The sequence below is a fragment of the Formica exsecta genome, unplaced genomic scaffold, assembly GCF_003651465.1.
Source record: "Formica exsecta isolate Colony F162 unplaced genomic scaffold, ASM365146v1 scaffold393, whole genome shotgun sequence".
In the NCBI taxonomy this organism is placed as follows: Eukaryota; Metazoa; Arthropoda; class Insecta; order Hymenoptera; family Formicidae; genus Formica; species Formica exsecta.
The window spans coordinates 222672-240127 of record NW_021851167.1 but is presented as its reverse complement, the minus strand read 5'-3'; the positions used below and the strand labels follow the sequence as shown (position 1 = coordinate 240127).

The 17456-nt window shown below is 37.9% G+C and overlaps 2 protein-coding genes across 3 annotated transcripts in view; one reads left to right on the top strand and one right to left on the bottom strand.

Annotated features, from left to right (window-relative positions):
* Positions 1–1419: 1419 nt before the first annotated feature.
* LOC115239680 (alkyldihydroxyacetonephosphate synthase) lies at positions 1420–10527 on the top strand. The gene is made up of 6 exons (XM_029814335.1): positions 1420–1601; positions 2437–2526; positions 4189–4469; positions 7383–7671; positions 8574–8883; positions 9116–10527. Exons 1-6 carry the CDS (start codon positions 1519–1521, stop codon positions 9887–9889), a joined length of 1827 nt encoding a protein of 608 aa, XP_029670195.1. The 5' UTR covers positions 1420–1518; the 3' UTR covers positions 9890–10527.
* LOC115239679 (TATA-binding protein-associated factor 172) overlaps positions 10348–17456 on the bottom strand; it is a 10577-nt gene continuing 3468 nt past the window's right edge. For both annotated transcript variants that reach the window (XM_029814333.1, XM_029814334.1), the window contains exons 5-16: positions 17268–17456; positions 16767–17118; positions 16064–16686; positions 15217–15992; positions 14573–15134; positions 14166–14460; positions 13649–13944; positions 13247–13560; positions 12221–12971; positions 11867–12139; positions 11046–11684; positions 10348–10976 (exon numbers count right to left, since the gene is read on the bottom strand). The exon at positions 17268–17456 is cut by the window's right edge and continues 1 nt beyond it. In XM_029814333.1, the coding sequence (XP_029670193.1) occupies positions 10773–10976; positions 11046–11684; positions 11867–12139; positions 12221–12971; positions 13247–13560; positions 13649–13944; positions 14166–14460; positions 14573–15134; positions 15217–15992; positions 16064–16686; positions 16767–17118; positions 17268–17456 (5274 nt within the window). In that variant the 3' untranslated portion in view covers positions 10348–10772. The remainder of the gene's footprint in view (positions 10977–11045; positions 11685–11866; positions 12140–12220; positions 12972–13246; positions 13561–13648; positions 13945–14165; positions 14461–14572; positions 15135–15216; positions 15993–16063; positions 16687–16766; positions 17119–17267) is intronic.

Genomic DNA, 17456 nt, shown 5'->3' with positions numbered 1-17456 from the left:
AATTGAGCACGATAAATATTTGTAAACTGTTTGTTTGAAGCACAAAATGTAGGAGTCTAATTCTCATATAAATTATATATCTCGAGTTGTATAAATGAAATTTGTAACTATTTCCAAAATTTATTATTTATTTTATTAAGTTAAACCCCAATGCTTTGTAAATATATTTACAATTGCAAATATTATTTCTCCAATTTAAAAATATATTTACAACCTTTTGATACTATATATTTATACCAGAGTTATAAGAAAATACATTATTACATTAAAACAATACTGCTTTAATTAATACATATTTTTTTATTTAAATATATAAAAGTGCTGGCATAATATATATATTTTTATTCTTTCAGTATATTATTAACAAAAATTATTTGATTTGTTCTAACAATATTCATTTTTTATCTTTGTATAATTTCTTTTCATTTAAATAATATTTTTTAATAATCTAGATGTTGTTTTTGATAAGAAAAATATATTTAATATTTATTATATTTACTAAATAAATATATTTTACTTAAGAAACTTAAAGATTTAAATATAAACAAAAACGTTATTAAAATTCACCGAATAAATAGTTTTCTCGAATAAAATAAAATTTTTTACTATCAAATTATTTTTTTTCTCGGTATGTAGAATATGAAATGTTTAATATAATGTTCAATCTTCGAGTATTTTACTCGAATATTTTTATATGCAGTATACCTAAACAGAAAAAAATTAATTAAAGCAATATTGTTTTAATGTAATAATTAATTTTCTCTTATAACTCTAATATAAATATATAATATCGAAAGCGTGAGAAATCATTTAATATATAGTGTAGGAAGGAAAGTTAAAAAAAACATTTATTATATGACATGAAAAAGCTGTGAAAAAAAAAACATTTAACGCTCATGTATATCAAGAATCAAGAAGCGAGCAACATCGCCCGTCGCTGTCGCCCGTACGCCCGTCGCTATAGTTGCCGGCTCGATAGGAAGAAGAGAGACAGAAAACAGTATATCTGTCCTCTTCTGCTATCCGAAGCTAGCCGAAGCACCGAGCTCACACGTACGCGGTTTGCGCTTGTGTATGTTATCCCCTCCACCTCGGTTGCATGTTGCTCGCGTCTCAATTCTGGCATCACTGTCCTCTTATAATACTAACTTCTAACGTCATAGAAGACGAAATGAGGAGAAGGCAGTGTCGCACGTAATTTACAAACGTCAAACGATGCCTAGGGATTTTTTAGACTTGACCAATCAGAAAATTCTGTGTCCAATTGAGCATGGATGAACGGATGTTCTAGCGAACGAACAAATCCTTGCCGTACATTGCCATCGGCGCGTGCGATTGGCTGTCGGCGAACGCGCGCGGATTGGCTCGTGGATGGATGGTCGGGCGGAGGCTGTATCGATTTAAATTTGGTTTGCCGGTGCGCGTGTCAATAGTGGACGCGGAGCCGTCGCCGCGTGTTCCAGGAATGCGTTTGTTCCCGACACAATAGACGAATTATCGATCCCTGGCGGAGAGAGTATGTCCGATCAAGAGAAACAGATCGCGGAAACGGCGGCCGCGAACGAGCCGATCAAGTTCGAGAGCGCGGTGCCAAAAATCAGGTCAGTGTTGCGATTTTCGTCCGCGAGACGGAATCAAAGAACACAAGTTCTCTCTCTTTCTATATATATATACTTTTTACGAAAGAAAGAAAAGTTAATTATTTTGAAGAATAACCATTTTCTTCGCCGACCACGGCAGGCACTGGCCATTAATCCGTACATTAGCAGCACACTCGAATTAAGTGTATATTTTCTAGCTATCGCAAGCTTTCCAAAAAACGAAGAAAAGGTACAGCTGGTACTGGTTTTAGCACAGCATATATATATATATACATATACATATATACATGGTGCGTGTACATGTGAATTGTGCACGGTGCAACATGCGCGACGTATGTAACTCACACGAATCTGTAACGCCTGCGTTTAATCGTGGCAAACCACACCTCTTATCGTCGTGTAAAAATTTCGTGACTCATTGTCATGACTCTCCCGCATCGTGAATGACACCCTCGCGCGGTCGCATGATCGTAATATCGATCGATAAGACACTCCCTTTTTCTAAATCTGCCCGCTTGTACAATCATCCACGCGAGAGCGAATCGTTGTTCTGGTTTGTCACATTATTAGTATTCGATAGTAGGCGGATATAATGTTTATCTGTCTCGGAGAAAAATGCGGTAATTTCGAAAAATCACGTTTCGATTTTTCCGGAGCGGCGCTCGATCGATTGGTCAAACAATCTGTCACGTGACGATTCGTGTGTAGCACGTGTGCCGGCGATTCGAAATATTTTGAGACTCGTGCGCGCTGCGAGTATACTATAATTATATTCGGCTTTCCTTTGACGGATCTTCACTCACATTATCGGTCGTCGCTCCTCTTGGTGTTTAAGGCAGCAGTTGCTAAAATGGAACGGCTGGGGTTACAAGGATTCCGGGTTTCACATAAACGACAAGTTCCTGATAGAGTTCACCGGTAACAGGTGAGTTTCATGGAATTTTATTGCGATTTAATTCCAATTAACATTGATCGATATATCTTGTAGCGTAACTACTATCAAACGCGAGTAAACAAATAACCGTTAACACGTTTGTGATATTATATTTTTTTCGAATAACAAGGCGGTTAGAGATTTAAGGGAAAACGAAATAAAATTTTAATTAAAAAGAATTTAATTAAAAAAGGATTAAAATACACATTCTTTTAACTGTTTAAATAAATTATATATAATAGAATCTCCGTATATTATCTGAACATGCCGTATTAAAGCATTCGATTATTTATTCGATTAATGTGTCATATAAGAAACAAAAATACATTTCACAAAGAAACAGGAAAAATTATCTCTTTACTTAATTATAGTCATTCGATTATTCGGAAAAATTGATTATTCAAATATCTTATTATCGGTTAGTTCGAATAGTAGAGATTCTATATAAATTTTTAATCCTTCTTAGTTTCATAGAATATTAAGAAAGAAAAAGGAAAGATTTTTATTCTTTTGCGTACGGGTAGAAAATTTATAGATGTATGTATCGTAAATACTTGTATTATAAAATATTAATTTTTTGCGATCTTTTATATAACTTGTTTGAGCCCAGACAGCAAAAGTCCCTAAAAGATGACGAAGAGACAACTTAAAGACGTTTTATTGTCTTTTAGACATCTTTAAGATGTCTTTTTGTGCTGCTTTTTTGAGAGATTACATAAGCTAGTTACCTTGATTTAAAAAACAGAAACAAATATTATATTGTGATATAAAACGTACAAAAATAGGCAAAAAAAATGAGAAAATTAAAAGTTATGAATTACGTAATAATTATAGACATACAAATTATTTACACATGAAAAGCGCATAATAATGATATAAAGAGTACGCGCGCGAAAATTGTTCTTTTAAACTCTTATTATTTTTCTGTTATTTTCTTCTATCGATTCAGCTTTTTACAAAGTCGGGATTCTTTCAATTCAAATATATCAATTCTAATATATTTTAATTATTCAAAGGGAATAATTAAAGAGTAGGCTTGAGAAACAGGACATGATGTTAGCAACATTAGTCGATTTGGATATATGGTAGATAGGACACACCATACTGAGTAAAAAAACCTTAGTCGTTAAAGATCGGTTGAAAGTTCAACCGTTCCTGAGATATAAACATTTTTGTATGTTAGCATCATGATTGACTTACTAGCTTCTACGTGTCGCATGCAATGTTTACCTCAGTTTATAAACCGCGTTCTGAATGTCTTCATTTAATTTCCATACATACTTCATAATAGAAGATTTCGCACCGGCAATCAGTCAGTTGTCATCAATCAATTGCGGATCTTTGCGATTTGCAAGAAGAAGATGCCAAGAGTGTATGGAAATGGAAGGAGGACATGTGGAACACCTTCTGTAAATATCGAGATAAAGATTTAAACAGATTATCTTCTTCTCACGTCACATGCGACAGGTAGAAGCCAATAAATCAATCATGATGCTAACATACAAAAATTTATATCTCAGAAACGGTTGAGCCTTCGACCTACGTTTATTAAGGTTTTTTTTTACTCAGTATGGTGTGTCCTATCTACCATACAAATATTGAATGGTTTTTTTCTGAACACCCTGTATAAATGCATAAATATTATATTATCAGATATCCCATTGGGAACCGGGAATTGCCATACTTCACAAAGTGGTGCGAAAAGACCTTCGATATAACATGGAACATGAAGCTCGATCCTCAAAATTTACCGACGCACTTTCCAGAACCAATACTTTCGACGGAATTATTGAAAGCGATCGAAGAGCTGAGGATCGACCACTCGACCAATGGCGTCGATCGTTTGTTTCGAGCACACGGTCATACGCTGCGAGAAGTTTATCTTTTGAAACACGGCTCTTTCGAGAGGATACCGGATATTGTTGTATGGCCGAGTAAGTTTATATTCTTCAATCACCGTTATAAAAACTGCAAAAATATAAACGGAATTTAATATATTTTTAATATCTATTAAAATATTCTCTTTACATATCGATTTGGAATACACCTGTATTGTTTCACGGTTTCGTCACACACGTTTTCCTAGCTATAATTATGTTTGCCCAGTTACTGGTAAGAATGTCGCTGCGATATTCTCCGCAATGCATATGCAGTTTTTATTTGCGTTTCGTATCGAGCGAAACTCGTAGGGTGTCGCCATCGAATTGATTTAATAAGGAGCTTCTCGGTCTGAAAAGAATGTAATGTCATAAATATGTTAACGGTTATTTTACGCATAATTTCAATCCTAATACGAAAATCAAAGTCGTCAGAAATTATATTTAAATTTCCATAAGATTACTGTGTCAATATATATAAAGACGACGCGAGTTTTCACGCGTGAAATATGTGTCATTATGAGAATTTTATCTAAAATTTATTTTCGTGGACAATCGTTCATATATTTTAAATAAGACTTGAAACGAAACTTTTCAAATAAGACCGCTATGTAGAAAAGAGTAATAAATAATACACAGATTTTTTTCGAACACGGCGATATGATATCATTTTGTACGGCATCTCGTGCATAGTCGTAATTGTATATCATAAATAGATGATAAGAGAAAATCTTATTTATATCTTCATTATCAAAGCTATATAAAGTGGTTCGCGTGTAAGATATACAATGTGTATCTTGATACGAATTATATTCGTAGATCTCGTTAAAATTATATAATGTATATTCTGTATGATAAATTTAAAACGACTACTGCACTATATAATAACAATGCAACTTTGAACAGCTGGTCTAGCGTAAAGTAAGAATGTTCTTGCGGTTTCAGTAATTATTGTGAACTCATTACTTGACTTAAGCAATTGTAATTATAGATATTTAACCTATATCTCCTGTTGCATATTTTTCTGCATACATGTGATAATTTATAATAAGAAGTAGAGTTTCTTTCGATGTTGATAACATTAGCCCCGCCTAAAATTGCCTAAAGTTATATCAAGGTATAATCGAATGAAGAAAGCGAAACACGAGTACTGATGTAATTTGAGACGTGTTAAAATATTTAAATTAATCACGAAGTTTCTCCTTATGGAAGATGTAATTGTTAGCGTAGTGGCAAGTCGGCACTGTTAACTTTAATATAGTAAAAAATTATCTCTGTTATCCAAATATCCGTTTAACCGAATGTTCGATTATCCAAACAATTATAACATGTTATTAAACAGAACATGAATAGATAAATGATAAAAAGATAATCGAACACGTTCGATTATCTAGAAAAATCGACTATCCAGACATCTTGTCATTTGACTAGTTCGAATAATATAAATAAGATTCTATTGCATTTATTTTTTGCTAATATGTAGGAGCCGTAAATTCGAAACTAGAGTAACTAATTAGGAATTAACATTCAATTATACGATTAATCTGTAATTTATATCTAACGATGGAAGTGCTAAGGAATTTAATATATTTTTAATATCTATTAAAATATTCTCTTTAGATATCTAAAGCGATAAATCTGAAGATATATAAATTTGTAGATTTTTAAGTATGAATTTCTTTCGCGCAAATAAATTAAAGAGCGATATGAGCCACATGCAAAATATATTTCAATCTTGATTTTAGAATGCAGAGTTTTTTTTCCATTACCTTTCGTATGCAGAATTTTTTTTTGTAAGCCTACAATCAGTGGAATGACACTACTCCGCCTATTTAATTATTGTTGCTGGAATTGCATAGTACTACTAGCAATCCTTTGTCGTCAGTTTGATGTGTCATTTCTATATATTGTCTATTATTTATAATTATAAAAAAGCACAACGTGCGATACAATCTTCATTTTATTTAATGTTTATTTTGTAAAACTTTTTAATAGTCCCCTTGTTGTTTTAATTCGGGGTTAATCAATACGATTCTTAAATATTTTTTCCTTGTAGTAATTAATTTATACAAATTATTCAAACTGATTCATTTCATTAATTTTGTTTTGATTGCCTATGTACATATACTTACAATATTATTTTATCGATGAGTTTGATGTTTCAATGTAATTTTATAATTAATTTGAACCGAATATAAGTGACTTTTTTTTGTTATAGACAATGAAAATTATAATTTAAATTATTTGCGATACAACTTGATTTTATACGGCAATATTTGAGATATTAAATGTTAAAAATACATCGCCAAATCCCTATATGCATAAGAATCTTCCACAAAAAAATTTCAATGTCGCGCGACATGGAAGTTGCATAAGAATAATCAATATTAAACTTCGGTTCATATGCACAAGGTTGAATTCAACCGTTTGCATGACTTCTTTTCTTACATTTTAATATACAAAGTATCAAAAGAAAGATTTTAAAATACATTGAAGGCATATTAATATTCCTTAAATTAGTTAATCAACATCAATTCGAAATATGCCTCTCTTTTATATCTTTAGAATATTTTTGTCAGAATATATCTCGTTTTCGATATATCTTATCTTACAACTTTTATATGCAAAATGACGAGAAAAGAATCAATTTTATGCGAGGCAAAATATATGATTCCTTTAAATAAATGGAGGGGACTCGCTTTCCTGAAGGATTTGACAACGGTATTTATCTACAATCTATTTGTCTCTCAAAAGGAATCATTCAACAAAATATTTGTTCCTATCCCTAATAGTCGATTATAAAAAATAGCTTGTAATATTTTACAGCTTTAAATTAAATTTATTGTCTGTGATATCCTATTTACTATACCTTCCATTACGCATCGAAAAAGTGAAAACGTGCGTTTTACTTCTTTCCTCGGAAAAATCTTGGCTATGCAAAGTGTCCTCTATTAATATTCATGTTTGCAGAGTGTCACGACGACGTCGTCAGGATTGTCAATATGTGTGTGCGTTACGGGGCCGTCTGCATACCATTCGGTGGTGGAACCAGCGTCAGCCGCGCGGCGTGCTGTCCCCCGGATGAACGCCGAACGATAATTTCATTAGATACGTCGCAGATGAATCGAATATTATGGATAGACAGGGATAATTTGTTAATATGCTGCGAATCGGGCATCATTGGCCAGGATCTGGAGCGAATGCTTCATCTTCAAGGATTCACGTGCGGCCACGAGCCCGATTCTTATGAATTCTCCAGGTACACTATTAACAGGTCCCTCTTCAATTGTATAAAATTTGTATATCAACGTATCTGAGATATATATCACATTGTAATGACGATGGACGAAATGGTTCACTTTCGATGAAAGAAAATTCAGTTGTTTCTTTATAATACGTGTCTAAAAATTGTTTTTCTATGAAATTAGTGTATCAATATTGATATTTAATCAATACTGAAATACTTTTTATTCGCTAAATTCAGTTAAAATTGGCAATAACTTTTCCAATAATAATTCGCATTTTGCTGTAAAATAAAATTAAAAATTGATTTTATATAAAATGTGAATTGTATGTATTTAGCAAAAGATACACATTATATAATAGAAAATGATAATAAACATTTTGAAAGAATGCAATACACACACACACATAAAACACACATTTAGCCATAGGATGATATACAATTAAAAAAAGCTTTTTCAGTTAATATGAATAATGAATAATGTCAATTAGCATCTTGCAGCGTTTTGTCTAATGATGTTAGTATGTATGGATGTCACAAACAACAAATTATTATATTTGAAATATTTAGATATATGAAGACACATAATAATTAATACATATAACATAAGACATACTCTTTGTCATTGAAATCTTCTTTTAGAATTCAATATTTTAGCCCAGAGTGAGCGACAGCTATCTTAAATGCGCAACACATAAAAGACAATCCATATACATTCATCTTTCTCCGTAAAAAATATCCAATATAGATTCCATACTTTACACCAAACATATTTCAAAGATACACTGCATGCATCAGACACTTAGTCCCGAACGATAGAGATAATAATTAAAGCTGTTTTCTGTAATGTGAAAAGAAGAGAAAAAAGATATAAATGTGTACACAAGGCAAGGTTGAAAATAACTTGTCTGGAACAGTTTAGGTGGATGGGTGGCGACTAGGGCGAGCGGCATGAAAAAGAACACATATGGCAATATCGAGGATCTGGTCGTGCGAATGCGAATGGTCACTGGCAGAACGGAGGATCCAGTTATCACATTGGAAAGAGGTACTTTGGTACCACGCGCGTCTTGCGGTCCGGACTTTGATCACACAATTCTCGGCAGCGAGGGAACTCTCGGTGTGGTCACGGAAGTCGTGTTGAAAATAAGACCGTTACCGCGAGTAGTGAAATACGGAAGTATTGTGTTCCCGAATTTTCCAAGTGGCATTCAAGCGTTACGAGAGGTACGTATCCTTCATGTGTTGACTTTCTCATTAACCGACGAGGCCCGTGCTTCTTTGCTAACACTTGTCTAATACAAATACCGTGACGACAGCGGTGAAAGAGACAGCTCCATTACGTACGTCCGGGTTTTAGAAATAATAAAAGGGAAGCACAGCCCCCGCCCCCTCCCTCCTCCTGTTGCGAGTAAGAAATATCAAACAGAATATATAAGTGCTCTATGAATATGTATAGATCGCGAAGGAACGATGTCAACCCGCCAGCATACGCCTAATGGACAACGAACAATTTCAAATGGGACAAACTCTACGCCCGCAGGCCGGCTGGGGTGGCCTGATGTTGCAAGGACTTAAACAAATGTACATCACCAGAATAAAAGGTTTCCAATGGAATCACATATGCGTGGCCACGTTGTTGATGGAGGGCGACGCGGCGGCGGACGTTGCGGCTCAAGAACGTAAAATTTACAAGATAGCTGACAAGCACGGCGGCATTCCGGCAGGCGAGGCAAATGGTGAACGTGGTTACATGTTAACGTTCGTGATAGCATACATCCGCGATCTCGGACTCGAGTTTAATGTATTAGCAGAATCGTTCGAAACTTCCGTTTCTTGGAATCGCGCGTTATCACTCTGTAGAAATGTCAAGTCTCGTGTGGCCAGGGAGTGCCACGCGCACGGCGTACGCAAATATTTTATTTCCTGTCGCGTCACGCAGACGTACGACGCAGGTTGCTGCATATATTTTTATATGGCGATCAGTTACGTGAACATAGAGAAGCCCGTTGAAACTTACGAGACCATTGAGCACGCGGCGCGTGAAGAAATATTCGCGAGTGGTGGATCTCTTTCGCATCATCACGGAGTAGGCAAAATACGGGCGTCCTTTTATCCCGAGGCCGTCGGAGAAGCCGGTGTTTCCCTTTATCGAGCGACCAAGACACACTTGGATCCACATAATATATTCGCAGCTGGTAACTTGGTTTCAGGATATAAATCAAAACTGTGAATCGTACGCGTCACGTGAAGCTATATATGTGGCACTGGAGAATAATCTGTAGAGCTGTTCCGTACTCTATTAGTGTGACGGTTTGCCAATATCTTAAACCGTCATGGACAGTATGGTCGCCGCGGCAGATTGATGCGATTTCGTATACTTTGATGGAAAGTTAAGGTATCTCATCAACTTGTTATTAGGATTATTCTGCGCGCGATGTGTTTTAACGCGAATCTCGTTGACGGAATGCCGTTACTAGTGTTAGAGAATAATTCGAGGAAAAAATTCGATATTTCTATCAATGGAAATATGCGAATGTACGTAGATAGCGAATGTTTCGAGGCAACTGGCATTGTCGTTTACTAACTCGCCATAATAGTTATAGAGAAAGAAAGAGAGAAAGAAAGAAAAAGAGAGAGACTAGTATATATAATAATTATGCACCGGCGTTGTTTGGTACAAATGCGGAATTGTAATAATTGTATCGGCATTTTTATAAATTATTATAACTAAACAAAACACACACGTTTACAAGATATCTTAATCTATCTCTACTTACTATCATACCGGCTATTTGAGTTTAGGTACGATGTATGTCATTCTTCTTAATATTAACATTTAACAAGAACGCAATGCGATTAGATTAAGAATTGATTAATTTTTAATCAGATGTGTAAATTATTTTTTAAATACATAAATTACTTAAGTGGTCGCTTTTGGCCACTGGGATGCGCTATAACTTCTGAATTGCGCGTAAGCGAGAGTTTGCAGTCGGAGCTGATTTCTACAATATGTTCACTCGATTTTGTGTGGCAACTTCCACTCCAAAATGAAAGTACTCGATGAGAACTTACCGAATTCTAATCTACGTTCAATGATTTATCGAGGTACAAGCTTACTGGCTATCAGCCTTCAGAGTGGATAAAAATGAGTCGAGATCGTATTCATCATCGTACTGTTGCTGTTCCCAGAGCTCAGGTAGAATATCCAACACAGAACGGCTGAGCCCTGGTAGGCCGGGAAGTTTTGACAAAGCAGCGTCCTCGTGATGATCCGTTTTCTTCTCCTTGCCGTTATCCAACGAGAATAAATCTAACAACTGATTATATCTATTATATATCTCCTTTAAACGAATTTGGTACATTAGGCAGTAATCGTGTTTATTTACCTGATCGGTAGCCATGGTTTCCAGTGAAGCGTTCTCCGTTGATATTATCGTATTCGCAGTGAGGAGCTTAAACTTCTGCAGTCCCATGATCTTCTCCTCTACTGTCGATCTGGTGATCAAGCGATATACATTGACCACCTTCTTTTGACCTATACGATGCGCGCGGTCCATTGCTTGGAGATCTTTCATGGGATTCCAATCGTGTTCCACGAATATGACAGTGTCCGCTCCTGTTAAGTTTAGTCCAAGACCACCGACCTGGGTAGTCAGCAAGAGAACGTCTATCGATGGGTCGGCGTTGAAACGTGCCACGACCGAGTGTCTCTGCGCTGCCGGTACGCTACCATCGAGACGGAGATAAGTCACCGTCGGCAGATGAGTGCGTAATAAATCCTTCTCCACAATGTCTAGCATCGCTTTCAATTGACAGAAAATCAGAACGCGATGTTGGCTAACTAACTGCTGTTCTTGGGTGCTTTCCGCGGCAAGATTCGCGGTGACTGAGGAATTCGAACGAGCTTGCTGTTGCTGCTGTTGTCCAATACCGCAATCTAGTAACAGTTGCTTCAGCGCGGGTAACTTGGCACCGTGCTCGATTTCCGCCAGTGTGCTCTGTTGCTGTTTCAACATATCGCAAACCTAAAAATGTTACAGAATAATTGAATATGATGATAAAAAATATCACATTATGTACGATTTAAAAACTAAAAATTGTGGAATTTGAAAAATTTAATATCTTGAAACAAGAAATGTTTATCGTTTCCTAAAATACTTTTCTTTTAACACATTTCTTTCTGAATATTTTTTCTAAAAGTATATACCGTTTGATAAAGTGGATGCCGTTGACTTAGCACCAGCTTAGGATGATTACAAACATTACGCAAGTATCGCAGCGCCTCGAATACGTGACCGCTTTGGGGATCGCTCGAAGACGAGGAGCCGGAGGAGGTAAGAGTAGCCGAATGACGAGTGCGAAAATCCTCATAAAGTATACGTTGCAAAGGCGACAAATCGCAGTAATAATCCTGTGTGATTTTGGGAGGCAAATCTTGTAATACGTCTTCCTTGTTTCGTCTCAGTAAGAAGGGCAGTACCTGTAGTATAACATCAATTTCTATCGTTATAATCTGATCTAAAACGAGACACTTTCACGATAATAATAACCGTAAACTAACCTGTCGATGAAGAGCCTCCATGGCTAAAGCACCAGCCTCCTGTTCCTTCGGTCCTGCTTTTGGTTCTCTACAAGCCAAGATAGGACGGGAATATCTAGCGGCAAATTGTTTTTCGCTGCCGAGAAAGCCCGGCATCAGAAAGTCAAATAGAGACCACAACTCGAGCACATCATTCTGTACCGGTGTGCCGGACAATATGAGCCTATAATTGGCGTGCAGTCGTTTCGCAGCTTTGGCACTCTTCGTCTTACCATTTTTTATCACATGGCCTTCATCAAGCACGCAGTAATTCCATTGATGTGTCTCGAAGAATTCAATATCCTTTCGTACAATGTCGTAACTCGCGACGACGAGTCTGTGATGCGACACCCGGGGACGCAGCTTTTCGCGTTCTTGTGGTGTCCCGGCATATTGAATAACCGACAAATCTCGTGCTTTGAAGAATTTCTCGGCCTCATATACCCAGTGACCTGTAAGAGTCGGCGGACATACCACCAGACTACTCGGCGCCTGTGGATTACGATGATGGTGCAGTGCCAGTATGCAAAGAGTCTGTAACGTTTTTCCAAGACCCATGTCGTCGCACAGGACTCCGTGAAGATGGTAACGATTCAGGAAATTCAGCCAATTCAAACCCTGATGCTGATAAGAACGCAGTTCCGCAGCTACGGGAATTGGTAGCTCCGTATTGGGAATATTACGGGGATTCAGAAGCTGATCCAAGAATTTTCGTTCCTGCGTCTTCTCTTGCCTGTAACGCAATGTTATCATTTGTTTTACTCTTTTATGCTTGGTTATACTTTTTGATGACAGGCACAATTAGTGAATGAGACAATGAGTTTTTACAGCTTGCATTAATAATTCAAGTTTTAATTAAAAGTTATTGAAATAAAAAGTTATTGAAATATATTGTCTGTGGAATCGACCGTTATTTCAATTTTTAAAAACTAAAGTGATTTTGCAAAAATTTCGTCACGTACATTAAATGCACTCTTCCTTATGTACACTCATAGAAAAATAACTTACACCAAATCCGGTGGGTCTGCGACTGCGCCAGGATCCAGCGGTAACAGTTGCACGAGTGTAGCGAATGTCGCGCTACAAACCAATCTTACAGCTTGATTCTGATCGCTCATACGTCCGAGTAAGGGTACCATGAATAATACAGCGTACGGTATCACTTGTACCCCTAAGCTCTCTACGATGCAGGCTAGAGCTTCCGTGGCTCCCTGGCGTATGGAATCGACTTTATTTGGTGCCACTATACCCGAGGAACATTTTTTTTCACCGCCGGTCGTCTCTAAAAGTGGTATAACGCTTCGTATTATGTGTACCATTGTCTAAAAAAGAATTTTCCAATATTATGATTTATTGTATATGTATATGTATCACTCTTATCCTGTGCGTCTGATAGAGTTTAAATATTACCTTCTCCGCATCTAGAGTTGCTAATATAGCTATACACCGCGAAGCCATATGCCTAACAGCTTTATACGGATGCGCTAATAAATTGCATAAACGCGGTAAACATTCTAATGCGGGTGGTAAGAGAGATTTATCCAAACTAGGTGCCATGATCTCCAACACTTGTAAACTAAATATCAATTGATTTCCATCTTCTTCTTGTATATTATCTTGCTTGTTCGTATCTTTTAGTACATCTGGTAAAATCAGGTCCCACAACTGAGGCAGACGGACAGGTAACCGAGCACCGAAGAGAGTAGCTTCAAGAATACAGGAATGTTTTTTAAGATACACAAAAAAAAAATTGTACAATGGATGAATCATCCATATACATAAATATTAATTACATATTAATTAAGATTTAATAGATTGTTTTTTTTTTTTTGTAGAGATTAGAGAAAATCGGAGACTGTTAAATATTAATTAATTTTAATTGATATATGTATTTGAACAATTACATTATTTTATTCTTTTTACATACCTATGGCTGTTAATGCTAGCGTAGCTCCACGGCGTCGCGTTCTGGCAGCTTTGGCTTCTGGTTCTTCGCAAGCGAGCAACTCTTCTAGAGGAATCTCGGTCGTTGGTGGCCTACCGGGGCCTCGACTACCGCCGAGTCCACTACTTGCACCACGATTATACGCTATTCTCTCGGCGTGCTTTTGCCTGTTATTTAAAGTGAGTATTCCATCAAAAATATCATTATCGCCGGCGCAATATATTCGCGGTGTGAATTCGACATCAGAACATAGGAATGTACATAGATTGGTAGAAATCTGTAATAGACAACACATTTTGTAACATATAGAAAAGATTATTATGGATATTTTGTATTATGTTTGTTTTCATTTTCAATATGATTTGACATGTGCTATTTTATATGCAAACCTTTGCGTTCGGAGAAGGTTTCCTGTCGACACAAAGATCGACTAGATGAGACAAATGTTTTGCAGCCAGTTTCTGCAATTCCTCATTCTCTTCCCGTTTTATAGCTTCCATCAGCGGTTTCACCAACGGATTGAGCGGCTGTGGAGGTTGGGGAAGGCAATGTAACATTGTGGCGGCGCCAGCAAGCGCGGCCATTGACATAACGTGCAACGATTGTTGTTGCGCCGCCGTCGTAGCCGCTCCGACGTCCAACGCTCGCCTCCTCTCCTCTAAACTCTCTATTAATTTAGGTTTCAATTTAATAGATATCGAACAGCCGCTGATATTTCCAGCTCCGCCTGCGTTTGCTCCCGCGGTACAGAGGGTAGGAATCGTTTTCCCAGCAAGTGCCGCGATCTGATCGAGAGTCATTACGCCGGACGAATCTACATCAACCGGCACAGGCAGCTTATAATGCTTCAAAGTCGCGATGTAATCGCGACTTTCGTGCAGCAATCGAGTAAAGGAAGCCGCAATTTCGTCGTAGTACATACATTCGTTTAAACAAGCCAATAGTCTGTCGCTTTAAAAGAAATGTTTCTTGTTATTAATATAAATATTAAAGTAATAAATTTAGCCTTTTTACAGAAATTGCATATTCGTACCTGAGTATATCTGGTATCTCGGGTGGCTCCAGGGGAGCTACGGTCGCCCAATGAGACATCGTGAGTCCGACGACTGTGCGTTGTAATGCTGATCGCGAATTGAGATGCGCTAGTAATACCTTGGCGTAACATAGCGCTGGGCTGGGCACGTCCGGTGGATAAATCACGCCCGGCGCGGGCTGTACGACATAGTGCGACAATAGTCCTAACATACGAGATGCTCTACAACGAGCCTGCACCACGTTCGCTTTTCGTACGTTGAGCGCCACTGTTTCGATACCGCCAATATACATTTTCAGCTCGGATAACGTTTTCGCAGTCGCGTTTACGTTTCCGCCATTACTGCTGGTATCCGATTGTCCATCGCAGTAGGTGACCGTTTGATTATTCTTCGCACCCTTAGTGATGCCACTAGTGACGATCATTAATAGATTCGGATTGAATGGCACGTATTCCGGCTGCATAGCAAGGCAAAGCCATGTACTGACGTGCGGGCACGCCGCGTGTAGCAATAACTCGAGATCACTCTGTACGACTAGATTCTCCCAGACACGCTCGGCCACGTCTTGTATTGCGGTAATATGTTCAATCAGCACACACTGAAATACATGTCGTAATGCTTCCTGCAGAACTATTCCGCCACCATCGCCCCACCGTTCTTTCTTATCCTCGTTGCGATCGCCGTCATCCTCGGTCAAAGTCTGCAGCGTTCGCAGCGTGGCTTTACGTACACTCGAACTCGAGTGGTTGAGAAACGGCCATAAACGTGGTAACACCTAAACATAGACATTATTCAATCATTAATTTCGATATTCTCCGAAATAATAAAGAGATATCGATACATTACCTGTGATAACGGTTGAGGCGTCAAGCAAGCGTGTGCCGACGGTAATGAGAGTATCGCGGCCAAGAGACCCATAAAACTATTACAAGCCGCGGCCAAGTCGTCTTGTTCCTTTAACAATTGCCAAAGACGTATCACGATCGCTTCTAGTTCCGCTGGTTCCAACAATCGCGGCAGGGCATACGCCACTGGTATAAGCGCGCTCGCGGCGGCCGCACCCACATCGTCCACGGGATCAGAAAGTCCTTGTATAATAACGGGAAACACCCTCGGCAACATCTCGTCCAATAAATCGTCTCGTACGGCCAATAAATATTTGAGTGCAAGAAGCGCACCGTGTCTGGCTTCCCATTCGTCATGTCCCAAGAGTTTCAGCACTATGGAGAGTATTCCGTGAAAAACGCCATTAATATCTTTAGCTTGTTGGCCGCCGGGCATTAATAAGAAGAGCGATCCCAACGCTTGTGCGCACGTTTCTCGTACTGGCGCAACAACTTGGTCAGAAACAAAGTCTCCAAATCGATCGAGTCCTAATACGCATAATAACCGTAAAGCGGCGTCCGTTATCCACTCATAATGGCTTTCTTGCATTTCTTCTATGGTCTGAGCTCTCGATTTGCCCGCTCCTGTGCATTTCAAACGCGTACATGTAACGGTTTAGTATTATTCGGGAAAATACAGAGACATCAATAAAGCATTTACACACCTTTTCCATGGAGTCTTATGAGTTCCCGTAAAGCTGTCGCTGCCCCATGACGCACTTCCCATTTTTGACTGAATAGATCTTGGCACAAGCTTTCTGCAAAAGGTTCTAAAGGCCAATTTACAACAGAGTCGGGCCAGCATCCAGTCCCATCTGGCACTCCGCTTACGAGCTCGCTGGGTACGCTGCATTTCGATCCAGCGTCTGATGAGATCATTTCCTCTAATATCAATTTTTTGACCGGGGGTTCAGTATTAGTCACTGGCGATTGAGCATTCGTTGAATTCGAATGGTCATCGTTAGCGCGATGATCCTCTGGTTCGCGTGATCGCTGTTTCGACACTGATTGACGCGCCTATATTATCAAGAAATAATTAATATTTGCATTAGAATATTTAATAAAATATATAAAGCAATTTTTCTAAAATATTTATTTGCTTGTATAACCTAATCAATAACTTATACAAAATGTTGGTTATAAATAAGTGCTCAAAAGTGTAATACTTTTCGTTTTGCTCTGTTCATTTCTCTTCTGCTCAATCCTCCTGGTTGTTTCAAAGTTTCATCGACAGATATCGTGGTGACTTGTGTCATCTGCACCATTGGAGTAAGATCTTCAACGGTAAATAAATCAGCAGTATCGACGCCCATCAAACGTGGATGAAAACCCAGCTTTGCGGCTAGTTTTTCCTG